General features: G+C 40.3%; 1 protein-coding gene across 5 annotated transcripts in view; it reads left to right on the top strand.

Moving 5' to 3' along the window:
- Nucleotides 1–27,899, top strand: part of NFATC1 (nuclear factor of activated T cells 1) — a 271,495-nt gene that overhangs the window by 166,931 nt on the left and 76,665 nt on the right. For 3 of the 5 annotated variants that reach the window (XM_040353852.1, XM_040353850.1, XM_040353851.1), the window contains one exon: nt 9,835–10,521. In XM_040353852.1, coding sequence (XP_040209786.1) covers nt 9,835–10,521 — 687 coding nt within the window. The remainder of the gene's footprint in view (nt 1–9,834; nt 10,522–27,899) is intronic. The other 2 variants (XR_005749481.1, XM_040353853.1) reach the window with 1 other exon arrangement.

Below are 27,899 nucleotides of genomic sequence, written 5' to 3'. Positions count from 1 at the left end.
TCTTTGAGACCTATTTCACAGCCTGCCTTTTCTCTGATTACTGGTCTCTTCCATTTTTTCCAATTTATCTAAGCATTAAAGTGGAAGTCCATGAAACAACTAAAATCCCTGCATCTATAGATACCACCGATCTAACACTAACCTATCTAACTCTATAAAGAAAAACATGGGTATACATACCTTTTTTTAACCCGATTTGACCCGATCTCCAGTGGCGGAATGAGAAGTGATGTCACCCATAGACTTACTATGGGGCTTCCATCGTCCCTGTCTTCTCCACCCACCTCCACAGCGAAGCTGTGGCTGGCAGCTCAGAGTGGGATCCGGTCTCCGATTCTTTACAGGGCTAGATAGGTTATTGTTAGATCGGTGGTGTCTATAGATGCAGGGATTTTAGTTTTTTTAAGAGTAAAGTACAAGGTGCTCACCTGCTGCCCTGTTGGCCTGAGGGAACCAGGAAAAAGACCTAGTACTAAATAAGTGGACAAACCTAATTCTCTCCCCTGCCTTCCCACAATGCAGTGCTTGATGCCTGAGCGAGTTTACCCCAGGATTGAGTTCAGTGTTGTAGGGGCATGGGAGGATCCTTAGCTCCAGCAGACCAACTGGGTAGTGTGGCTCTCTCTGCTCAAATTGATTAGGTTTGCTTTAAGGGCTTGTTCACGCCATACTTTTACATTTGATGTGCTAGTTAGTATGAGTTAGAAAGATATGTGTGCATGCTACATTTTTGGTTGGTTAGCATTTTCTAATTTGCATAAATTAAATAGGACAAATTGCAACGTGTGTAAATGTATTTAAATCAATTAAAAATATTTCTGTTTCCATTCTTCATATAGCACTTGCATAGTGTGTAGTGCTTTACAAAGAATAGATCTATTTTGTTCAGTCACTTTGACCGCAGCAACCTCTTATCTAGTACAAAGCTGTCCTTTTGTGAAGCATACTACATTGCAAAGGAACCGTCTTGAAATATTTGTGCTACGTAAAATGCGTACATATTCACAGCCCACCCCACTTACTATATCAGCCCAGCTAAGTTGAGGTTATTGATAATACCTGGAAATGCAAATAAATCTTGTAGAGTGGCCATCAAATGGCAGCTGTATGAAGAGATTGAACAAGGTAAAAAAAAATATCCCTATGCACAAGATTCAACGATAGACATATCTACCACCTAAATTCCATTAGGAGCTGTGTGTTTTAATTTAAGGTCTATAAGCAACAAAACAGCTAATACTGTTAGTAACTTAGCTGAATTATGTGATCAAGCTTGTAAAAATGCAGCATGACTTGATTTAAATCTTGGTCCCACGCTAGCGATTGCTACACCAACATAGCACGCAGCCATGCTGTGAAAGACAGGATTGCAAGGAAGAAGAATTGTTATCTACTTAAAAAACCTTTGGGTATTTAAGAAATTGTACATCCGGTGTTTTAACATCATTACACTTCCACCTAAGGAACATTAAAATATAAACACACTATACAGTAGAAGATTATTGCCAATTTGTATTGCATCACAACTGGTTTCCAAATATTTGATGTACTTTCTACATAGGTTTCCCAGAAAAAGATCTCTGCTGCCTATCGTAGGTAGTATTACCTAACCACCTTGTACATGCTCGTATAGCATTAGTTCTTTAGTAGCTCCACTGTTTCATTAACTGGTGTATTTCTTTTTAGACTGGCCCATTGGCTTTTAAATTCCTATATAGCTCAGGCTTCAGCCACTTGAAAGATCATTTGCAGTCGCATGCTTACAGCAATCAGCAGGCATAAATAAACTGGCAGTTCAGAATCACACCTAAAACTTTTGGAGCCAGAGTATTCTGCTATGAAGCTTATCCCCTCTGTAGCTAACTACCCAACCCAATCCAGGATTCATCATCCGTGGCTGTGTGTAAACCAGGCTGAAAACTCATTCAATATGGCATTTGAGGGCAAATAAATATGCTATTTCCTTTCAGACAAAGCCCATAGTAATACTAGTCTAGGCTGTAAGCATTCGTGGACTGTGCATTTGGGTCTGCTGAAAAAAAGTATGTAGTCATAAGTGTTTATTTTTGTACTATCACAAATTAAATAATTTTTATTTTTAGCATAGAAATGTAGCTGTCTAATTTAAAAAAAAAACTGTAGCCCAATGAAAGCAGTGATAGTTGATCTGACCAACTTTAAAACATTTTCTTTCTTGTTTCTTTACACTTACACCTTACAACTAGTGTGACGTGTTCATGTTTTTCTATGAGGGGCAATGACACACTGGGATTGATTTACTAAAACTGGAGAGTGAAAAATCAGGTGCAGCTCTGCATCTGTAACCAATTAGCTTCTAACGTCAGTTTGTTCAATTACATTTTGACAAAATTCCTGGAAGCTGATTGGTTTCTGTGCAGAGCTGCACCAGATTTTGCACTCTCCAATTTTAGTAAATCAACCCTAGTATCACTACTATAAGTCCATAGAATGGTTTATTTTTAACTGTTGCACAAATAGAACATTCACAAGCGCATTCACATACACAAATAGAACATTCTATATGAATTTTCACAGTTCCACAATCTCATCAAGGAAAATATGAAAATGTTTCACTGGACACAGTGCATACTTCAAGAGCCCCTGCAATTGCAAAAGGGTGACAATTTTATTCTCTTGCTATACAGTGTCACACAAAGACCTAGCACAGTATTGGCATGTTAATGGCTACTAACGTTGTACAGCATATGTATCATTTGAACGGATTGTCTTATTTTTAACTAATGTGTTATTGTTATTACAAGCAATAATAACATACATACTAATGTTGCTACAGTAACTATTATCAATTCACATATTTCTCTCATATGTTGCAGCAGAACAACCGTCTGTAACAGACACAAAACATTAAGAAAAGGGCTTTCCTGGAAAAATAACTTCAAATAATGAGGCTGCACACCACGGAAATCCCACTGGTAAGTTTATTGTGTATAGCCGGCTGCTGGCACATTTCCCGCTCTTAGGGGAGTGGCCTAAGGGCGGGAACAGTGTCAACAGCCAGCTATACACAATAAACTTACAAGTGGGATCTCAATGGAGTGCAGCCTTGTTCTATGATTTTGTTATATGTATTGAGCTAGATGAGCGCTTGTGATCTGCACCTGGAGCAGTAGACTTCCCAAGAGGCTGTTTAAGGAGCTTGGAGCAGTGCAGTTTTTCTTTTGGTACTTCAACTCATTTAGTTACATTTGTAAAAATCCACAAGACATTGCATGTGTGTTTTGAAGTCTAGCTCCTTCGAAATAGATGTAAACTCTAACTAAATAACCATTGGCTAAAGCACTGTGTATATTGAATACCTCCCATTTTTTTCTAATAAAATGCTTCTAGTTTTCCTCTCTTTTTAGTGCTTTGTGCCTTTTCAGCACTGCTGATTTGCTGAATCTTATTTGCAGCCATTTCCTATCTACATGCACGCACTTCAGAGAAGACAGCATGGCTTTTCTTAATTTGTTGACTGTACTAGGCAGTGGCAAAGACAAGGGTGGTACTTTAAATGAAACATGCATCCCAGGAGAAAACATGGAACAATAGAATATGGTATGTAATATTTTTGGTTCTATTTGGATTAGGTACCTGCCATATTCTATTGTTCCATGTTTTCTCCTGGGATGCATGTTTCATTTAAAGTGCCACCCTTGTCTTTGTCTGTTCAAGCTGCCAGAGATGGAGGTGCTCGGTTTATGCCTGGCGCCTCAGGTAAAGTCCCAACCTTTTTAGTTTTCCATGTACTAGGCAGTGGACTATGCCAGTGTATTGTGTGTTAAAACTGCCACTTGTTTCCATCCAAAGCCCATATGACAATGTGACAATGCAGGATCACGACTAGGAAACAGGAACAGAGTGTTGTCACCCTGGGCGGCTCTGTGCAAAACCACTGCATAGCGCTCCATGTCTGAATGGACACACGGCTCCATGTCTGAATGGACACACGGAGCTGTGGCTCGGCTCGGATGCCCCCCCATAGCTAGCTTCTTTCTGTGGGGGCACTCAACAGGAGGGAGGGGCCAGGAGTTGCCAGCGAGGGACCCAAGAAGAGGAGGATCTGGGCTGCTCTGTGCAAAACCACTGCATAGAGCAGGTAAGTTTGTTATTTCTGAAGAAAAATGAACAAGACTTTAGAATCACTTTAAATGTTCACAACCTATAGTAAATTGGCCGCAAAGTAGATGACCATGAAATTTTTACCTAGTAACACAGGCAGATTTCTGGTTCATTAGGTTATTTGAAGCCAGCTCATTTCAATAAATTGTAACTTTACTGCTGGACTGTGTTCTAATCTCTGCATAATGTACAATGATAGGTCTTCATTACCATTCAACTGATTGACTAACAACACAGACATGTTAATGTGTGACATAAGAAGGTCACTAGAGAAATGTCTTTCTTTTACCATGAAAGTTGAGTACAGACTCAGTCAACACTGCCTTGCAACTCTGACATTTCACATTAGTCTGACCTTCCTGTAACATATATTTCAGGCCTATAATTACAGCCATGGAAACAGTGAAGGAAGAAGTGTAACAACTACTGACATCCACCCTTACTCTCAAAAGGGAATGTATTTTTTAGTCTCAACACTAAACTATTTTGCACGTATGCTTTTATGATTTATTGTGCATATGGATAAGGCAAAATTTTAAAAGGTTGGCAGACTCTTAACCTTAGGGATTGGTCATTTTAAAATATGCCACCTTATAGTGAATTTAAAGTGTTTTGTATATTTTGTTTCTTTGTCCCTTTGTTTTTCATTTTAAACAATATCTGTGTTCATTTTTATGTATTTGTAGGCATTGTCAAAAAAATTAGAAGTATTGCATAATAATTTGATAAATGTGCCACTTGCAGCCAGCAGGTTGAGTTCTGTGGCATTACTGGAAGTTTTGTTTTACATCTTTCTGCAGGTGTTGTATGAAAGATATACCTTGATTTCAGAAGCACTCATTTTAGCAGAGATAGCAAAATCGTAAAAACCTAAATAAATGAACAGAAATTCATATTTAACCTGCCTGGCGGTATTCCCGAGTCTGACTCGGGGTTAGATTTTCCTGCTGCGAGCGGTAACCCCGAGTCAGACTCGGGCTTGCCTCGCTAGATCCACAGGCACTGTTTACTTACCTTGTCCCTGGATCCAGTGATGCCACCGCGCTGTGTGAGCGAGCGGGACCTCACTCGATTCACACAGCGTCCTCCTGTGCCGCCGATCTCCGTTCCCTGCGACGTTACGACGCACGGGGACGGAGAACGGCGCCAAATTAAAAAAAGTAAACAAACACATTACATACAGTATACTGTAATCTTATAGATTACAGTACTGTATGAAAAAAATACACACCCCCCCTTGTCCCTAATGGTCTGCCCTGTGTCCTGCATGTACTTTTATATAATAAAAACGTTTCTTTCTCCCTGCAAACTGTAGATTGTCCATAGCAACCAAAAGTGTCCCTTTATGTCAAAAATAGTTTTAGATCAGCTAAAAAACAGCGATAATAAATTATAATCACTTGCAGAATTGTGCGATAGCGATTTGTGGGGAAATTCGTCATAAAAAAAAAAATAATGACAGCGACAATTCTGCAACTGAGCAAATTTCAGTGATTTTGATTTGATTACATTATTGAATAATTTTTATTATAATTATATTATTATTTGTTATAATTATTTATAATTATTTATTATATTATAATTTATAATTTTATTTTTAAAAAAATGTCATACCCGGGATGCCTATTAGAATCTTGTTTGGACAGATTTAAGTGACTTATTTCTAAAAATTACAGGCCTACAATATAAAACGCCAAATTTCCTTGCAAATAATGGTACCGCTTTCAGCATGTTTTTTCTGAAATAATCATACCGCCAGGGAGGTTAATCATGATTTCCATTGTACTAACAGCCTCTATTTTCATAGGCATACCTCCTCTTTCCTGTTGCAGCAGTTGTGCAGGGTGTCTAAATATTACAGAACAGTCCAACAGTACATTCAGAAATTTTCACTTGGTATTAGACCTAATTTTACTCTTTTCCAGCCCCCCTCGCTCTGCAACACAATTTGTGTGAAGATACTTGTAATATGGTTGTTACTCAGACAACTGGATATGGAGAGCTGTAAGCTCTAAGCTGAATAATTTTAACATTATTATAAGTCACAGGACTAGGGCATATAAAAAGCAAAATTTTCAATCAGGCTTTAATGTCAACTCACATGTGAATAAAGCATGCAGGTAGTGTTGGGGTTTCTTCTTATGAAGCTCAGTATATGTTCTAAACTGAATATCATGGAAGCAGCCTTTATATTTTTATATATATAAAATAGATTACAAAACACTTTCCCATTAAGCTAAGTAAGTAGAAAACCTAACAATATGCCCTAATCCTAAGGGAAAACCCCAATAGGCAGGTTGTTCACAAGCCAATTGGTAAATCGACTTGTGTAAAACAGGGTTCTGGGCTTGATGGTGACCTTTGAGGCAGTATCATATGCCCAATATCACTCCGGACCATTGCAACTTAACATTCTGTCAGCGTGAGACAGGCAAGCTCAGTCCCTGGACAATTACATCTGCCTGATCCCTAAAACCAGGCTTGTTTCGCCATGGTGGATAAGGAGTCTGACGCTGGAAATTAGGAAAGCCTTCCTGTTGATGGTTTATTATATTTTCATGATGGGTGCTAGCTTGTCAGGCTGGAGAGGAGACCTCAATGCTCTGCCTATGCAAGGGGCTTGCACTGGAAGAGGCTTGTCTCCCAGTCAGTGTTCTAGAGTTTAAAGCTATTTGGTTATCACTTCAACGCTGGACATATCAACTCCACAGTTGTCTGACCAGGATTTAGTCAGACAGTGCCACGGTGGAGGTTTACATCAGCCATTAGTGAAAAAGTGTTGGGGCTCAAAGAGAAGCATATCTAATTTTCACTTAGGAGGAAAGTCATGTTTATTCATGTCTTTCATGGTGAATGCCCTGGTGTGACTTTGTAGGATCAGTTCAGTCTTTTTTTATCTTTGCAGGGTTGATATGTTAAACATTCCACCAAACTGGCCCAGACAGCCATGGAACTTATATCTCACTAGACTCCTGGCAGGATGCTTTTTTGGCCCTCACAAATCATTGGGATCTTCTTTCCCATGGACCAGTGTACTACCCTGCTTCTTGGCCTTTGGCTTGGCTTTAATGCCTTGGCTATTGAAGCCCAGGCTTGAGATATAGGGGCTTACCTGGTTTAGATATCGGTATGCTCCTAAAGGCTATGAAGATGACTTGTTGCAAAGTCTGCCATCGCACCTGAAAAAATTGTATTTCCCATGGTGCAAGACTAGAAATTTCCATCTCAGAAACTATTGCCATCACACCTGAAAAAAATGTATTTCCCATGGTGCAAGACTAGAAATTTCCATCCCAGAAACGATTGCCTGGGACAGATCCTGTCTTTTCTCGGTGTGGTTTTGATCAACATCTGGTTTTGAGTACCATCAAAGGTTACATTTCAGCCCTACCCCTATCAAAGTTTGTTTCTCACTCACTTGTGTAGGGAGTTGCTCACATTGGTCCCCCTGCATGTTCCCTCTGGGATCTCATTCCTGTTTTTGGTTATTCAAATTTACCATTAGAACCTTTACTCACAAGGTTGTCTTTCATGTCACCATCATCTCTGCAAGGCATGTTTCTGACTTAGCAGCTTTAACATGTAGCAAACCTTTTCCTGTGGGATAAGGATAGGATTTTGAGGCCCAGGACCTCTTTTCTTCCCATGGTGGTTTCTTCCTTTCAACTTAACCAGGACAATGTTCTACTGTCTCCATGCCAATGCTCCTAAACATCCTAAAGAATTTTCCTTCCATTGGATGTAGTGTGCACTATTCGAGTTTTCATCTCTGGCTATAGCTACCTTTAATCAGTCTGACTCTATGCTGTTTCTGTAATTTCTCACAGGGGACAGTCTTCATTCTTGTTCCACTATTGTTAGGTGGATTCATCACCTCATCATTCAAATTTATGATCTCGGAGGCAAGGCTTCCCCTTTTCCAGTCAAAGCACACTGATGCATTGGCATTGTAGGCACTTTTGAACTACCCTTTTTAACTTATTTGCTGTTACCCACATATTAGCAGGATTTTTTTTGACATCCTAATGTTCAGAATGCTATCCTCTGACCTATATGAGTTTTGTCTTACCTGTAAAATCTGTTTCTTGGAGTACATTATGGGGCACAGGTCTATCCCCTCTGCTCTTATGATCCTCTCCTATCATTGCTTAATACCAAACTGGGACATTAAGGGGTAAGGAGGGGCTATACTGGGCTATCCTTACAGCTTTGTTTTGATAGTCTCCCAAAGGTGACAGTATAACCCAGTATTTCAGAACACTATCCTGTACTCCAAAAAAAAAAAAAAAGGATTTTGCAGATAAGAGAAAAATCTATTTTTTTCTAGAACTCATTGTGACAAAAGGCTTGCCGTTATATACTAGCAGTGGATCCTAATTACAAAGGCCCTCAACCTTTGAGGCTTGAAATACACTGCTATTAAAAGAAGAGTTTTTTTTGTTTCGTTTTTTGCATCTGTCCCCCACAAGCTCTAAGATGATCAAACGCTGCTGATCGCTCTGTTCTCAGTGCTCCATGAGCAGAGAGCTGGTGATTGTCAGTCACCGGCTTGTTGCTCTGCCCCCGCACTCACTGGATCGCTGGACTGTGGAGAGGGTGGGAGCAGCTGACTCAGCCTCTCAGCAGCCCACTGAGAGGCTGAGCCAGGTGCCAGTCCAGGCTGCTGGGTTGATCCTGACCATATGGTTGCGATCTTTCCCCAGCCTGGACTATGTCTGTTACGTCAACCAACAGCGGGCTTCAGCCTGCCGTCTGCTGAAAACGGGTCACAAGAGTGCAGAACGGACTGCACTCCTGTGATCCACAGGAGAAGTACAGCCAAACGAGCTTTGGCTGCACTTCTCCTTTAAGGAAATTCTTTGTTTATTACAGTAAACTACAGTAAGGTGCATATTATAGGGATCAACTGTTGGAACATTCTCCATATATTAAAGTTCACATCTTAAATATGCCTTTTGGCTAAATGGTATAATATCCCCATTGCTGCTAAACTGCATCACAGTTAGTTTCAAATTTTTTCAAAGTAGCATGGGGTCCAACTATTGAATTTAGTCAGGTAAGTATTGTATATTTGGGATTAAAATTTGGTAATAAGGTAAAATAGAGTAAAGAAAATACACTGGTGTAGGCAGCTTAGTCTTCAGTAGCTGGAAAACATTTAATCTAAACACATGCAGCAGTGCAAGACACTTACATAATCAGTTGAATTGCCAGTGACATCATAAACCACAACTACTTTTGCTTGTGTTTGTCTCGCTTGATTCATTTGAATCTGTTTAGTCTGACAATGATTTTACCAAACACATTTATCAAACTGTTTATCGGTAGCAGCAGCAAAGGCAATAATACATCCAAGTAAATTTTTTTGCTTTGATTATTACAAATCCATGGAGCCCTTGGGTCCAAAGCTTCTTCAGCAACATGGCTATTTGCAAATAGACTTTTATAGCACATTAGTACTGGAGGAGATTCCAAAGAAAATAGTTCTTTTGAATATTAGAACCAGCTGTGACTTTCTTATGCTGATGACTCATACTTTTTTTTTTTATTGGGTGGGAGAACGAGGCAAAAGACACACAGAGTCTTATTCAAGACGTTGTTTGTTTTGCAAGGGGTATCCTAGCCACAAGCCAACTTGATCTTACCGAAATGCAACTCATGTTTATTTAATTTTTTCTTCTCTCCTAACAGTTCCAATTATAAAAACAGAGCCCACTGATGACTATGAGTCAGCTCAAACTTGTGGCCCAGTGAACCAGGGATTAACTCAACTCTCAAAGCCATACTACAGCCAACAGATTTTGATGCCATCTGATCCTGGTTCGTGCCTTGTGTCTGGCTTCACATCTTGTCAGCAAAGAAACACTGTGATGACATCTTCCAATTCAAGCCACAAGCTCCATGACCTATCATCTTCACCGTACAACAAATGCATCTCGAATACTGGCCACTCTCAGCTAGGACTTCAGCAGCCCACTGGAGGCGTTCCCACCATACAGGAAGTGCCACGGTCTATTGTTGTGCACCCAAGTTCACCCGATCAGTCATCCCACATCATGCTGCAGCCGCAGGTGAGTCTCCATCAGAGCAGTAGCTGTCCCCTTGGTTATCAACAAACAGTCTATCCCAACAGTCCCTCTTCTCCAGTTCCATCTATTACCCAAGAGCCATCCTATTTGCAGCCCTGCAGTCCAACTCATTCATCAGTAATGGGCCAACCGCCGCACCAACAGCAGAAGGTTCAGAGAAATGAATCTCCAACCACTCAACCTCTGTCACTGCCAGAGTTGCATGAGGACAATAATCATAATTTGGCCCCTATTCCTGTAACCATCAAGTGTGAGCCTGAGGAACTGGATCAGTTGTACTTGGATGATGGTAAGTGTTCCATAGCTGTTGAGGCATTCATTCCGCTATATTGCTGTATCAGTAAGTTCTTTATTAACCAGATGCTTTCAGGAGCCATCATAAATTAACAGCACTAAGAACTGGTGCAGAAATATGTCCATTTTGAATTAATAAAAATAAGAAAAGGGAATTGAAAATGTTCCTAATGTAGCATTTTTCATACTGTGTATTTTAAGCATTAAGTGCCTTTCGTAACCACAGAGGTAGCTTAACCACCAATTTCTACAGAAAAGTAATTGCAACCATATGCTCTTAGCTCATGCAGGTGATTTGATAAGTCTGAGTGGAAGTACAATAAAATGTCTAGCAATGCACCGTCTAGCTGTACACTGTAAATCCCTCTAGCAGTAAATATATGTCACATCAATGTGAACTGACTACATTAGCCACTGTATTTTACAAAATCAGTAATATATCAATAGTGAAAGTTTCATTATATCGCTCATTGAAAGAATTACCTTTCTTTTATGGAATACATAGAAATGTATAGATATCAGTATTTTGCATTTATCTAGAAGGATACAAAGATCATTTATCTAAGGGAAGGTAATATCCAAAGATTTATTTTCTAGGATTGGAACATTGCATTTGAAACCTCGAGGAAGGAAGGGGGAGTGCGTATTTCAAATTTATATTTGCTCAGCAGTCCATCCTTAAAGACATAGGAGAGCCAGCAAGTATATAAATGTTTGTGGCTACAATTCAGGCTACTCCTTCAGCACAATAAAAAGGTGCTGGAGATTAGGGCCTCTGTGCATTTGTTTATACAGACGTTGGAAGAAGCTATTCAACTCTCATTTACTAGGCTCCTGTTGGATGACTTTTTCTGACTGGTATTATATATGTGTACCACTGATCTGATTAGGGATCAGTAGTACTTCTAATTATAAAGAAAATCAGACCAGACCAAAGATATGTCATACATGTTAGTGCCATGAGGTATTTGAGAAAGTTATAGTGCCTAATTTCTGATTTGACCCTCAGATCATTATATTTGATTGAGGTTAGAATTTCAGCTTTAAGGCATTATAGGAATGACAACCTAAATATAACAATATAGATAAGCTGATTGTTACCTCATTCTTTTTGTTTGGATTGGGCACTGTAAGAACTTGATATCTCAGGCAAATAAAGAGGGTTATGTAGATCGATATTGCTTCTTCGGGATAAGAGCAGTGCGTGGCTGTGTTGATAGACATGTTTGTGTCACCCAACCCCTTAAAAGTAAGATATTGCACTCATCAAACCATACTTTCACAGGCCTCCAATGTCTGACTTTTTTGGTCAACTTCGGGTCCTCATAAATAAATGCATTAGAATACCATTTTAATACTAATTTCAAATCTGCTATGTAAGCTGGATAAAATGTGTTCTGACATTTTACTCAAAGTGCCTAAAAATATTTTCACTGTATTCATGGTAATGATGTCTATTGCTAAAGTCATCCTATGCACCACTCAGTAGTTGGTGTTAAAGAATTGTATGAATGCATAAAAAGAAAATGAAAAATGTATAAAGATCTGCCACTGTTGTCAGGCTTTGGCTCCCAAAGATTTATTGGGATGTTTTGAAAGGTTAATCTGGAATGTGATTATGTGACCTCACTGAGCTGTGATTTAGCACTCACCACTGTGTATCCCAAAGAACCCCGACCCCTTGAGTTACTATGATACATGAGCTCCTTATTTTGAATGGGATCATAGTTTACAATTGACTTGTCTGCTTTACCTAATTGGTGTCACGCAACATCTGAATCTGATTGTCTTTCAGTGAAATATATAAATTACAAAAGTTCACTGTGTCTTTTGTAAGAAATTTTCAGACATACTAAACCTTTACAATTCGAGTGGAATTAGGTTGAAAAAAAAGACGCAGTGGTTCTGGGCCTGAATAACAAGGGCACCTTTTTATTATGCAGACAAAAATACATTCTCTTATTACTACAGCTGCAAAGTTCAATAAAAGTGTCAGACCATTTAATTCTGTAGTTTAGTTTGGGATATAATCCCTCAAATCTTACTAATGAATTTTGCTAATTGAAAACAGCTTCAGTGATTACATCTATGAATAAATTACAATGAAGACCAGCAGCCTGTGGCTTTTCAAGCTGGCATACATACGTTTCAAAATGGCAGAACTAATAAAAGGGTATGCAGTGTAATCCAGTTTATGAATACCAGGCTACAACTCTAGCTGTAATTTATAGCCACTCTTTAGACATCTGGGATTTTATTGTTATCTGGCAGAAACAGGTTTGAATGAAAATGAGCGTTGACCTCGGGCCCAAAAACCTTCTCCATAGAAAACAACTACCCTGATTTATCCTGTCTTCATGTGTATCATGTCTTCATGATATTGTAATCTTGTCAGTTGTTTAAAGCTGAACATACACTGATTACAATTTAGCCAGTTCAGCAGAGGCCAGTCTCGCTCAAGAGAATTTAAATGTTTGACCGACTTTTGTCGAAGGAACGAAATGGAAAACTTTTGGTGATCAGTGAATGCGGCCACACAATGTCTGGTCCCGCTGTCAAGAATACAATGTCCAGGTGGGGAAGTTTCTTCATCTACCTTGATTTTCTGAGTATAAGATTATTTTATTTTTTTCTTCATTCAGCTACAATTTCAATCAATGTGTGACTGCCCCTCTTCCCAAACAGAAGGAAATTATTAGATTGAATTCTGTGTAAGGGGCATGTTAAAAAAAACTCTTCTCCATAAGGAGTTGCAGCCAATTGTTTGGAGCCACTGATCAATATATTCTGACAGCAGCCAGTGCCACTGTCAGAATACAGTGTCCTGGTGGGGAAAGAGGGATTCCTCCATCCATCTCGTTTGTATGGATGGAGGAATTTTTCCCTTGACTGAACAAGAAAACTTAACAGTTTATGGCCACTTTTAGACAATTCTTATCAGAACAGGTGTCCCAATTTATAGATTCTCCTAATCTCTAGCTTTATAATTTTGGATTTCCCATACTTTCTGTCTATGTGACAATGATCACCAGGACTAAAGCTCACCACACGCGTTACAAACTGATTGTATCTCCTTTACAACTGCCAAAAAGTATGCAGTGCAAGAGCCTGTATGTTTAGATACAGATAAGTTGCATACTTTAGGTAGGTGCTCATATTGTATAGTTTTGGCAAGTTTAAAGTTGATTGTACAGAGATTGTATAGTCAGATTGTAACATGTATGTTGAGCCCTATAGAGAGGGTTGATCTCAATAAAAATCCAAAAGAAGTTCTAAATCCTCCCTACCTTCTTAAAACTAAAAATTGTTTTGGCTATACATACATTTTAATGTTATTAAAAAGAATATATGCATTACAGTCAGCTATGATGAACATAGCACCTAGAGGCATTTCTGTACACTATGGGGTTGATCTGCTAAAGGCAAAATGACTGTTCACTGTGCAAAGGAAGTTGTGCTTTCTGAGAGAATTTTCCCCAAAGCTTAGTGAATGACGTGAAGCTTTGCTGACTTCTGCAATCTAATTCCATGCAAGCAAAAATGCTGTTTTTTTTTTACTTGCACGGGATTGGATATTCTTTGCAAAACTGGAGTTTTAACACATACAGTAAAGTCTGCGAAAAATTCCCTTGCAAGGTTCAATTTCCCTTGAAAAGTGAACAGCCTATTTGCATTCATTAAATCAACCCCTTTATGTAAATACTGCTCCTCCCTAAATGAAATGTTCTGCCCTTGTGCTTGGCTCACTTGCTCTACCCTGTTGTTGTTCCCTTAAGCCGGGCACACACTTCTAGTTTTTTTTTTTTCAACCCCGCGGTTTGAACGAATAAAAAACTGTTGGCTCCGGTCAGAGCTACTATAGTTCAGCGATCTCCCTGGCTGAGCTGTTGTGTTCTGATTCTGTCCAGAACACTCCAATCAGCCCTCTCTGCCATTGGCTGAGAGCGCTGATTGGGAGGTGGTCGGATGCTGGTTTTCCAGCATGCACATCTCACAGAAGCCAGTCATTTGGCCGGCTTCTGTCGGACAGACTGACTTACACACAGGCCGAATGTCGGCTGTTTTTTTAACCGGCTGTTGTCTACCGACTTTAGGCCCGTGTGTACCTGACTTTATTACAACACTGGAATTGATAATGTGATATAAGCACTAGCAGGCAGCCTTCCTGCTTAACACACAGGAAGAAGGAAGTGAATGAAATGACATGTGATTTTGAACCAAACAACAGAAGATAAGAATCTACAATAAAGCTTTCCTAAAATGCTTGCATTGTATATAACTTATTTGAAGAGAATTGTTTTTCCCCAACTGAAGTGTACTTTAATTTTATGTCCACCTATCAGTTTCTAATGTGAACATTAAAGTGGTTGTAAACCCACTTTTTCACTTTTACCTACAGGTAAGCCTATAATAAGGCTTACCTGTAGGTATAAAGAATATCTCCTAAACCTGTACGGTTTAGGAGATATTCCCCTCGCAATGCGCCGCTGATTGCAGCGGCGCAGGGGGGAATCCACAGCGAAAGGATCGGCATCCGCCGGACCCTGCCGATTTTAAATCTCTCGCGCACGCGTGGGAGTGACGTCATCGCCGCTCCAGCCAATCACAGCGCTGGAGCGGCGATACCCAGAAGACACGCCGGAGCAAGATCACATCTCGCTCGGCATGGACCAGGTAAGTGTTCTTCACCTCGTTCCGAGGTAAGTATTTCATATTCAGCTAGTATGCAGTGCAAACTAGCTGATTATGCCTTTTGCCTTGCAGGTTTGAAAAAAAAAAAAAGTTTATGCGGTTTACAACCGCTTTAAAGTATATCTAAAGATAAAACATTTGTTTTTCAATTATTGCTAGAGTAGGATTTATTTATTTATTTATTTATTTATTAAAATTCTTAAAAGTATAAAGTGGTACAAAACGCAGTCATTTACCCGTAGGCCTCGATGCGCAGAGAACAACAATATTTGATTATATTCCCCCTCTGTTTTACCATTTGTGTACCATTGGGGAGATTTTCCACGATTTCATGTCCCAAGGCATAACAGTAATAGCAATTCCTCCCAAAAGTGAGGATTCTCCTAATCTCTAGCGTTATAATTTTGGATTTCCCATACTTTCTGTCTATGTGACAATGATCACCAGGACTAAAGCACACCACACACGTTACAAACTGATTGTATCTCCTTTACAACTGCCAAAAAGTATGCAGTGCAAGAGCCTGTATGTTTAGATACAGATTAGATAGGTGCCCATATTGTATAGTTTTGGCAAGTTTAAAGTTGATTGTACAGAGATTGTATGGTTAGATTGTAACATGTATGTTGAGCCCTATAGAGAGGGTTGATCTCAATAAAAATCCAAAAGAAGTTCTAATTCCTCCCTACCTTCTTAAAACTAAACATTGTTTTGGCTATACATACATTTTAATGTTATTAAAAAGAATATGTGCATTACAGTCAGCTATGATGAATATAGCACCTAGAGGCATTTCTGTACACTATGGGGTTGATCTACTAAAGGCAAAATGACTGTTCACTGTGCAAAGGAAGTTGTACTTTCTGAGAGAATTTTCCCCAAAGCTTAGTGAATGACGTAAAGCTTCGCTGACTTCTGCAATCTAATTCCATGCAAGCAAAAATGCTGTTTTTTTTTTCCCTTGCACGGGATTGGATATTCTTTGCAAAACTGGAGTTTTAACACATACAGTAAAGTCTGCGAAAAATTCCCTTGCAAGGTTCAATTTCCCTTGAAAAGTGAACAGCCTATTTGCATTCATTAAATCAACCCCTTTATGTAAATACTGCTCTTACCTAAATTAAATGTTCTGCCCTTGTGCTTGGCTCACTTGCTCTACCCTGTTGTTGTTCCCTTAAGCCGGGCACACACTTCTAGTCGGCTCCGGTCAGAGCAACTATAGTTTAGCGATCTCCCCGGCTGAGCTGTTGTGTCCGGATTCCGTCCAGAACACTCCGATCAGCCCTCTCTGCCATTGGCTGAGAGCGCTGATTGGGAGGTGGTCGGATGCTGGTTTTCCAGCATGCACATCTCACAGAAGCCAGTCATTTGGCCCGCTTCTGTCGGACAGACTGACTTACACACAGGCCGAATGTCGGCTGTTTTTTTAACTGGCTGTTGTCTACCGACTTTAGGCCCGTGTGTACCTGACTTTATTACATCACTGGAATTGATAATGTGATATAAGCACTAGCAGGCAGCCTTCCTGCTTAACACACAGGAAGAAGGAAGTGAATAAAATGACATGTGATTTTGAACCAAACAACAGAAGATAAGAGTCTACAATAAAGCTTTCCTAAAATGCTTGCATTGTATATAACTTATTTGAAGAGAATTGTTTTTCCCCAACTGAAGTGTAGTTTAATTTTATGTCCACCTATCAGTTTCTAATGTGAACATTAAAGTGGTTGTAAACCCACTTTTTCACTTTTACCTACAGGTAAGCCTATAATAAGGCTTACCTGTAGGTATAAAGAATATCTCCTAAACCTGTACGGTTTAGGAGATATTCCCCTCGCAATGCGCCGCTGATTGCAGCGGCGCATGCGCAGGGGGGAATCCACAGCGAAAGGATCAGCATCCGCCGGACCCTGCCGATTTTAAATCTCCCGCGCGCACGCGTGGGAGTGACGTCATCGCCGCTCCAGCCAATCACAGCGCTGGAGCGGCGATACCCGGAAGACACGCCGGAGCAAGATCACATCTCGCTCGGCATGGACCAGGTAAGTGTTCTTCACCTCGTTCCGAGGTAAGTATTTCATATTCAGCTAGTATGCAGTGCAAACTAGCTGATTATGCCTTTTGCCTTGCAGGTTTGAAAAAAAAAAAAAAGTTTATGCGGTTTACAACCGCTTTAAAGTATATCTAAAGATAAAACATTTGTTTTTCAATTATTGCTAGAGTAGGATTTATTTATTTATTAAAATTCTTAAAAGTACAAAGTGGTACAAAACGCAGTCATTTACCCGTAGGCCTCGATGCGCAGAGAACAACAATATTTGATTATATTCCCCCTCTATTTTACCATTTGTGTACCATTGGGGAGATTTTCCACGATTTCATGTCCCAAGGCATAACAGTAATAGCAATTCCTCCCAAAAGTGAGGAAAATGCTCTCTTAGACAGTTGTCACTGCACAATTGGAAGACGTAAAGCGTTTATTAACCCCCAAAAAATTAAATAAAGATCCTGTTCCTTTAAAGCATTTTATACAGCACAGTGCTTGTGTTGTGTATTTTGGCCCCCTGTATCACCTGAAATACCTGTACGATCTTGCTAGCTTCTGTCCTCCCCTCAGAGCTGCTGATCCCTGACACTGTTGTCAGTGTACGTACCTCCATCATACACTGCTATCTGCAGCTCTTCTGTCTCCCTCTGTCCTCCTCCTCCCCCTCCCCTGCCTGCCTGTCATCTCTCATTATTGCTGATCTGCTCCTCATCCTACTGCTTCAAAACTAACTGATCTGTATATCATCCCCTCTGTCAGATAAAAAGCTGTGTCCTAGAGCCTATGCTTTATTAAAAAAAAATATTTCTACCTGTTTTAACAGTGTCTCCCAGCGATCACATGACTCCAGCCTCTCAGCTCCTCTCCTCCCCTCCTCCCTGGCTGACATCAGCAGGGAAATTTCGGGCCCCTGGAGATATCACACGGGGAGAGTTGAGAGCCTGGAATCATCTTATCACTGGGAGATGCTGTTAAAATGGGTAGAATTTTCTATTTTTTTTTATAAAGCACAGAGGGGATGATATAAAGATGAAATAGGGGCTTAACAACCACTTTAAGCTGGACATAGGTGGATAGAATTTCGAACAAAAGTTCTTAGAAAAAGTCATACAAAATTCTCCGAAAATTGTAATGCTTTTCATTTGCTTTTACCATCTGTTTTTTTGGAATGAATGGACTTTACTGAATAAAAACCACATAGAAAATGTGTTTACATAGTTACATAGTTAGTCAGGTTGAAAAAAGACACAAAAAGTCCATCCAGTTCAACCAGAAAAAAAAAATCATTCTGCTCTAATGAATTTTCTTGCAGTCGAGAGCAAACATTGATTTGACCCATCAATGATTAGATAAATGAACACACTTTCTTAGAACATTTTGAAATTCTACCCATCCATGGCCAGCTTTACCTTCTGGTCTTATTCAGATGAGAATGCAAACTTTGGGATTTTTCTTTACTTTCCTTCGCAGTGATAATACCAACCAAGACAAATAGAGAGTGTGAATCTCCCCAGCAGGGGCATTAATAAACACCTTATAGGGGTTCTAACACTTCACCACTCTATTCAAAACTAAAATACACTTTTATCTGATTGATTTCTCTGAATCAAAACAGACTGAAACATTCAAATAACCCTTATGTATCAAAATGCATGAAAGGGCTGTCTGCATTATCTATAGTAGGGGCCTTCAAACTGCAGGCCAAAAATGGCCCTCTGCAAGGTTTCATGCAGCCCTCTGATGTAAGAGGGGTCTCTGTTGAGGACCCGGATGTAAGGGAGAACCCTCATGGGGATTCCAATGTAAGGGGTTACTCCAGTGTAAAGGGAAACTTTGATAGGGTTTCCGATATAATGAGAACTTCCGTGTAAGGAGGGATTCCAAAGAGCTCAAGTTTCTTTCTGTTCTAAATCATATCATGCTGTTTAATGAGTAAAACTCACTAATTACTTTAAATTGTTATTTGTTAAAGTGGTTGTTAACCCACTTTTTTGACTTTTGCCTACAGGTAAGCCTATAATAAGGCTTACCTGTAGGTATAAAGAATATCTCCTAAACCTGTACGGTTTAGGAGATATTCCCCTCGCAATGCGCAGGGGGGATCCTCGGCTGAAGGGCCGGCCCCGCCGACCCATGTCGGATTAAAATCTCCCTCGCGCATGCGCGGGAGTGACGTCATCGCCGCTCCAGCCAATCACAGCACTGGAGCGGCAATACCCGGAAGACACGCTCGGCTCGGCATGGACCAGGTAAGTTCCCTACCTCGTTCCGAGGTAAGTATTTCATAATTAGCTAATATGCGGTGCATACTAGCTCATTATGGCTTTTGCCTTGCAAGGTTAAAAAAATAAATATGTATATGCGGGTTTACAACCGCTTTAATTCATAAAACTTTTTTCGGCCCAAGAATATTTGTAAAAAATAGATATGGCACTCATACTGAAAAGTTTGAGGACCCCTGGGTCTATACCAATCACAAGAGAATCTGGTTGGTTGTATGCGGGACAGCACCATGCCCTTTCAAACATAAAACCAAAAGATTATTACAAAAGACACATATGTATATAGGGAGAAAGAAAATTGCTGATGGTAACATTACCCAAATGTATAAAGGGAGAAGGAAATTGGCTGATGGTAAGCTAAATTGTAAATGTTTAGCACATCTAGTAACAGTAACAAGGTCTGGTATGAATGGCCTCAGAATTCAAAACTCTACCTCTACTAATCATATATGTAATCCAACTTCATTGTGATAATGTATAACAATATAATAGTACTATTTAATTAATAGTTTAACTGCACATACATTTAAGGAAAAGAAGAAAAATCTAAGCAACACCTTCATTGTTAGTCATTAAAGAAGAACTGTGAAATTAACCAGAGGTCTTTATAATGTATTTCTTTTAGTAGGAAAACAAGACAATATTGTTCTCCGGCATCCCAAAGTCATAACTGCTTTTGGTACAAACCAGTCTTTAGTTTTCCCCAATGCTTTACAGTCTTCCAGCAGCTTGAATGAAGTTGAACAGTGTCTGCATGTACACAGTAGCTCATGTTTCTTATACTCTTGGGATTTTTCAGTCATGAGAATGTTTTGTATGTTGAGGCTGTACAGGCTAAAACATGTGTTTTGTAGCTGGTTGATTGTTTTCATATGATCTGCGCTCTATGTGATTGTAATAAATGAATATGGAAATATGAAAGAAACTTATCAAGATTAAAAGTATAAGGAACTGGTTGCCATTTCAGAGGTGACAGTCATATGTTGTTTAAGGATGGAATGTTAAGTACACTTGGCTTGTGTATTTCATTATAAGGGGTCACAGAAAATTCACAGGGATAAGAAAGTATTGTACCTAGAATATAAATGCTTTACAGATATATTTTGTCTTTATCATATGGATTTATGGTATCTATAGATATAGTGAATACTGAAGGTACAGGTGGCCAAAAAATGGAAACATTAAAGAAGAATTATAGGCAATTTATTTCTTTCGAAAGCAAAACAGGAAGTGAGAGGAGAACTTTAAGGTTTTTCCCCCTAAATGCATTCTTTTGCGTATATCGCGCACCCACGATTTTCCCCTGATTTTAAGGGGAAAAAAGTGCGCGGTATACGCCGATAAATACGGTAATTGAAGTCTATGGAAGCCCTTTCCATAAAATGCACAGATGTGAACGTGACCCATAGGAAACCATGTTAAATGGACTGTAGTGTGTCTCTGCAAAAATTAAATGCACTAAAAAATGAATAAGTCCGAACCCCCCCCCGCTCGCCCCTGACTCCCGCGCGCTTGCCCCGCGGGCGCGATCGCCGCCGGGCACCCGCGATCACTCGTTACAGAGCTTGCGGTCCTGTCAGGGGGAGAAATGCCTGACCGTCTGTTCATACAATGTATGAACAGCAATCAGACATTTCCCCTAGTGAGTCCACCCCCCCCCCCCCGCCTACAGTTAGAACACACCCAGGGAACATACTTAACCCCTTCCCCGCCCCTTAGTGTTAACCCCTTCCCTGCCAGTGGCATTTTTATAGTATTGATCGCTATAAAAATGGCAATGGTCCCAAAAATGTGTCAAAAGTGGCCGAAGTGTCCGCCATAATGTCGCAGTACCGAAAAAAAATCGCTGATCGCCGCCATTACTAGTAAAAAAAATAAAAATGCCATAAAACTACCCCTTATTTTGTAAACGCTATAACTTTTGCGCAAACCAATCAATAAACGCTTTTTGCGATTTTTTTTTACGAAAAATATGTAGAAGAATACATATTGCAAAAATGAAAAAAGGTGCGCTTATCTATAACAATAAAAAACAGCTGCAAACTCAAGATGTTTATACAAACAAAAAATACTATAAAAAGAAGGAGTGGAGTTGCGCTAAAAATGTGTGACTTATCAAAAAATAGTGAGCACTATAAAGTCCCAAGGAGAAAGAAGAAAAATCTTCTTTAAACAAATATAAACTGTGTGAAAGTTCTGTGCATAATCAAATTTCATATGGAATCACAACGTGAGGAAATATCTGGATCACTGTTCCCTGAAATTGCTGACCCTTACCAAATTTTCAGATCCAAAGGATCAAGCCAAGCAGATAGCCAAACAACTGGGCTGCACAGGAGATCAGGATCTTGATAAAGTCTTCCCAGCAGTCCATCAGTGGAACATCCAGAAAGCAAACAAAGAAAATAAACTAGATAGTGTGATATTGTTAGGTAATCACACACAAATTCTCCCCTTGTGACTGGCAGACGGACAGTGTGACATGCAAACCACCACCAATATACACACTGACCCTTACCAGAGCCCTAGGTATAGATAGATCAAAGGCACAAGGGGGATATGGGCAGCCAATGGAAAAAAATCTTCTCCCAAAACAGTCCTCGGATTCACCAAGATACACCAGGCAATCAGCAGTCATGGAGAAGAAAACTCACAATGGTGTGATAACGCTTAAGGCATTTATTGAGCAAAAACGTAGTACACTTACATAGGTAACTTTAAAAACAGCAAAAAGGATCCGGCCGGTAGTCGAACGTGTAGTCCTCAAATCTCGGTGACGTCAGTACGTCTCCTCCCGACGTTTCGTCTAATCAGACTTGCTCACGGGTAGTGATACATATTGGCCTAAACTGAGGAAAAAATATGTTTTTATATATTTTTGGGGGATATTTATTACGGTAAAAAGTAAAAAATATAATTTTTTTTCAAAATTGTCGCTCTATTTTCGTTTATAGAGCAAAAACTAAAAACCGCAGAAGTGATTGAAAAAAAAGGACGCCAATTTTGTATGGGAGCCACGTCGCACGACCGCGCAATTGTCAGTTAAAGCGACGCAGTGCCGAATCGCAAAAAGTGCTCTGGTCTTTGACCAGCAATATGGTCCGGGGCTGAAGTGGTTAAGCATCCCATTGTGGGTGTAAAAGATACTTATAATCTATGGGCATCATTATTTGGGGTTGGACCTGCCATTGGGGTTTCAAGTTCCTTTGTCCCCTGTGATCTCCCTACGGGGGGTTTGTGGCCACATGCAGTGATGGTATTCTGTGATTTTGATATTTGTTTTCCTGAGAAAGCAGATTGAATTTTGTGAAACACATTGAAAGCTAACCACATTTCACTGTGTTCTTCAGCCATTGCTAAATCAATAGAACACACCATTTATGTAATTGTATATTACTTTGCTGAGCAGTATCTGTATGTTCTATCTTCCATCAGTGGATGAATTGCTGTGACATATATTTTTTATGTGTTTAATACATTTGTATTAAAACGGTTGTTTTTCTTAATCACTTGAGTCCCCGTTTTAAAATGGCACATGGTCTTAATGGCAACTGTGGGTCCCAACAGAGGTGTAGGCTGCCTTCCAATGGGTCCCGATGCTTTTACAGATAGCTTCATGCTATAAAAGAAAAAGTAAACAGAATGCTTTCACGTTCTGTTTATATCGGGTGTTTAGTGATGTCACAAATGACATCACACCACTCCTATTCAGTACGGATGTCAGGACTGAGCTGTAGCTCTGTTCCTGCCCTCCATGCTGTGGAAGATCACTGCAGTCAGCAATAGATCCCTATTAGAAGTGATCTACTGTGACACAGCTGCCTGGGCCAGTCTGGATCTGGTCTCCAATGAGCAGGTGTACAAAACGCTTCCAGGTTGCCATGCTGCATTACATTTTTTCAAACAGTTTTAGAAAATTACAGCTACATATTGACATGGAAAGGTAACTTTTAATAACATTAAATAATAATAAAAAAGATTTGCATAGCAATTTTACATGCACTATTCCTTTTTGAATGAATGTTCTCTTTCAAATTGCAGAAAATGTATTAAAACAGTCATGTGTATATCTGTAGTTCTAAAATATAAAAATATTGTAGGATTTCGTACAGTGTCTCATGCCGCGTACACGCGTTCGTTTTTCGGCATGAAAAAAAGCGAAGTTTTTAAAAACGTAATTTAAAATGATGGGGCCAGATTCACAGAAAAAGTACGCCGGAGTATCTGCTGATACTCCGGCGTACTTTCAAATTTGCCGCGTCGTATCTTTATTTTGAATTCACAAACAAAGGTACAACGGCATTTGGCTAAGATCCGACAGGCGTACGGCTTCGTACGCCTTCGGATCTTAGGATGCAATACTTCGGCGCCCTGCTGGGTGAAGTTTGCGTTGTTTTCCGCGTCGGGTATGCAAATTAGCTGTTTACGGCGATCCACGAAGGTACGCGCGTTCGTCGCATTCTCTTACGTCGTGGCTAGTCGGCTTTTCCCGTCACAAAGTTACGGCTGCTATTTAGGTGGTGTCAAAATAGACAGCCCATGTTAAAGTATGGCCGTCGTTCCCGCGTCGAATTTAAATTTTTTTTTTGTTTGCGTAAGTCGTCCGGAAATACGAAAGTACGTAACGCACGTCGCCGTTCAAAACATTACGTTGGGGCGACGTCATTTCGCGCAAAGCACGGCGGGAAATTTAAAAACGGAGCATGCGCAGTACGTTCGGCACAGGAACGCGCCTAATTTAAATGATACACGCCCCGTTTGAATTAGGCGTTCTTGCGCCGGGCGGCTTGACGCTACGCCGCCGCAAGTTTACAGGCAAGTGCTTTGTGAATCAAGCACTTGCGCTGAAAACTTGCGGCGGTGTAACGTAAATGGGATACGTTACGCCGCCGGATTTCTACATGAATCTGGCCCATGGTGTGTGGGCTTCAGATCGTTTTTCGGCTTCTGAAAAACGAAAAAAAAAATTCGAACATGCTGCATTTTTTAACGTAGTTTTTTAAAATGTAGTTTTTCGGGTTGTAAAAAATGATCGTGTGTGGGCTAAAACGACGTTTTAAACCCGCACATGCTCAGAAGTGAGTTATGAGACGGGAGCGTTCTGGTAAAACTACCATTCATAATGGAGTAAGCACATTCATCACGCTGTAACAGACAGAAAAGCGCAAATCGTCTTACTAACAAGGAATCAAGCTAAAAGCAGCCCAAAGGCGAATAGAACGTCCCCTTCAGAGTGCCGTCGTACGTGTTGTAAGTCACCGCGCTTTGTTCATCATTTTTCAAAAACGATGGTGTGTGGGCAACATCGTTTTTAATGATGAAGTTGGAAAAACTTCGTTTTTTGGACATGCTGAAAAACTTCGTTTTTTTTCATGCCGAAAAACGACCGTGTGTACGCGGCATAAGGGTGTCTGCATGATGCTCTGAGACTAAAAAGTGAACAAATATTTTTTCAAACTATTAGACTGAACATCTGCCTATATATTCCAAACATCACATAAAGGTCAGGTATTCGAGATGAGCTAGCCAGTGACATGGATAAGAGCAAATCCCTGACAGGCTAAAATCAAGATTTGTGAGCATTTCTGTTTCCATAAGAATTGTGAAATTGGTGATGTATGTAAGTAATGCATTGAAGTCACCGGATTTATTCACTCATCCTTACCGAGCATTCAAAGCTGTATCTATTATGGTCAAAATGTTATAATGTATTTATTTCCACATTGAATTTCAATTATTTCTAGCCTACTGCTATGAATCTGAACAATCTTGAAGTTTGAAAACTGAAATTTTGAAGAATCCCACACATTTACTTCCTTGAATACTGTGACACGTATACACTACGCTATGTGAGTAGACACTGCTGTGTCACACATTTCACAGAGCCTGCCTTCTGAGGTGCTGAGAATAGGTGTTTCAGGAGGTGGAGTCAGTACAGGAGTCACTGCTTGCAGGTCGCAAAGTACTATGGGATATGTAGTCCTTAGAAATAGAAAGTAAACAGCAGGGGAGAAATTGCAAAGCATGGAGGAAATCCAGAAAAATGCTTAAAGACAAGCAGCACTTACAAACATGACAGGAGTTTTTGCAAGTAAGCTTATATTGAATTGTCAAAAATAACTATTGTTTTATTAAGTGCAATGCTAATGTCATAAAATGAAAAGGATTGCTGTGGCTATAGTTCTAACTGGTTACAGATATTTTGAAATAAGCTTGAAGCTTGACCAAAGATGCAGAGTACAGTCCCACCCAATTACTTGCTATTACTTGTTTGCTATTCTTTATATACTTCGTATGTTCCTTAACCACTTAAGAACCGCCTAACGCCGATATACGTACCTGTACGTCCTCTTTAAGTGCCCAGCCGTGGGTCGCGCACCCGTGACCCGGTCCGAAGCTCCGTGACCGCGGCCACGGGACCTGTGGACCCGATCGCCGCCGGAGTCACAATGGTCCCAAAAATGTGTCAAAATTGTCCGATGTGTCCACCATAATGTCACAGTGATGAAAGAAATCGCTGATCGCCGCCATTAGTAGTAAAAAAAAAAAATATTAATAAAAATGCAATAAAACTATCCCCTATTTTGTAAACGCTATAAATTTTGCGCAAACCAATCGATAAACGCTTATTGCGATTTTTTTTTACCAACAATAGGTAGAAGAATACATATCGGCCTAAACTGAGGAGAAAAAAATTATATCTTTTTGGGGGATATTTATTATACTAAAAAGTAAAAAATATTGAATTTTTTTCAAAATTGTCATTTTATTTTTGTTTATAGCGCAAAAAATAAAAACCACAGAGGTGATCAAATACCACCAAAAGAAAGCTCTATTTGTGGAAAAAAAGGACGTCAATTTTGTTTGGGAGCCACGTCGCACGACCGCGCAATTGTCAGTTAAAGTGACGCAGTGCTGAATCGCAAAAAGGGGCCTGGTCCTTTACCTGCATATTGGTCCGGGTCTTACGTGGTTAAATAAGACCTCAAATACACAGGTGGACATTGCAGGTTTTCTCTCAAAATTTGTTAGCTGCTTGACAGTTTCTGGTTTAGTACCAGATACAGAACAACTGTGAAGCATGTAAAGCCAGGGTAAAGCCAGAATTCCTGATCTGCATATTATTCAGTGCTTAAAGTGACACTAAAGGTTCACTTAAAAAAAAAAAAAATAACAAACATGTCATACTTACCTCCACTGTGCAGTTTGTTTTGCACAGATTGGCCCTGATCCTCCTGTTCTGGGGTCCCACGGTGGCTCTTGCAGCTCCTCCCCGCAATAGATAACCCCCTCTGGGAAACTCTCTCCCGAGGGGGTTACCTTGCGGGCGCGCTACTGTGTCATACTCTTGGCATCCATAACTGCCGAGTGTTGGATTTGATTGACAGCAGGGGAGCCAATGGCTGCACTGCTATCAATCTATCCAGTGAAGGGCCGTGAAGCAGTGGAGAGAGCGGCGGCGGGATCATGCCCACTGAAATACTGGGCTCAGGTAAGTAAATGGGGGGGCTGGGGGGCCGGCACAGTGCAAGATTTATTTATTTTTTATACCTTAATGCAAAGGATGCATTAAGGTGAAAAAACACGAAGGTTTACAACCCCTTTAATATATGTAAAGAGACACTGCCATCTTGCCACCCCAATAACTGATACTCAGGTTACCAACACTCTCCTGCTGCTCCTTTCTCCATTGCAGCTGGTGAAAATACCCTGTGTATTTTAGTGTGTGGGGAAACACATGACCTCCTCCTAGGTGACAGCATTCTGGTCTAGCAGCCAATTGCTAGGCCAGACCAGTGCTCTTCCTAGCATCTGATGCAAGGTGATCATTTAGTGCCAACGGCAACGAAAGAAAGGTCGGCAAGGTAGTAATTGCAAAATGAGGATTATTGGGTTGAGGAAGGTGGGAGGGGGCCACATATGGGTAACAGTGACAGTGCCCCTTTAAGCCAGAAGTTCATATTGACCGCCCAGCAGCAAGCTTTTTTCAGAAGATCAGCAATTACAGTCTCTATGGCCCAGATTCACAAAGCACTTGCGCCGATGTATCTCCAGATACGCCGCGTAAGTGCGAATATGCACCGTCGTATCTATGCGCTGGACTCATAAACTAAGATACGCCTAAAAATAGGCTTCATCCCACTGACGTAACTTGCCGGCGTAGAGTGGGCGCATATTTACGCTGGACGCATGTGGCGCTCCCATTGATTTTCTATTCAAATATGCAAATGAGGGAGATACGGCAATTCATGAACGTACGTGCGTCCGACGCAGTGCGCGTAAAGTCATACGTCCGGCATAAAGTTATGCCCCATAAAGGAGGTGTAACTCAGCAGCATCCATGCAAAGGGC

Source organism: Rana temporaria, chromosome 5 (genome assembly GCF_905171775.1).
Source record: "Rana temporaria chromosome 5, aRanTem1.1, whole genome shotgun sequence".
Lineage (NCBI taxonomy): Eukaryota > Metazoa > Chordata > Amphibia > Anura > Ranidae > Rana > Rana temporaria.
This window is presented reverse-complemented; position numbering and strand designations above follow the sequence as displayed.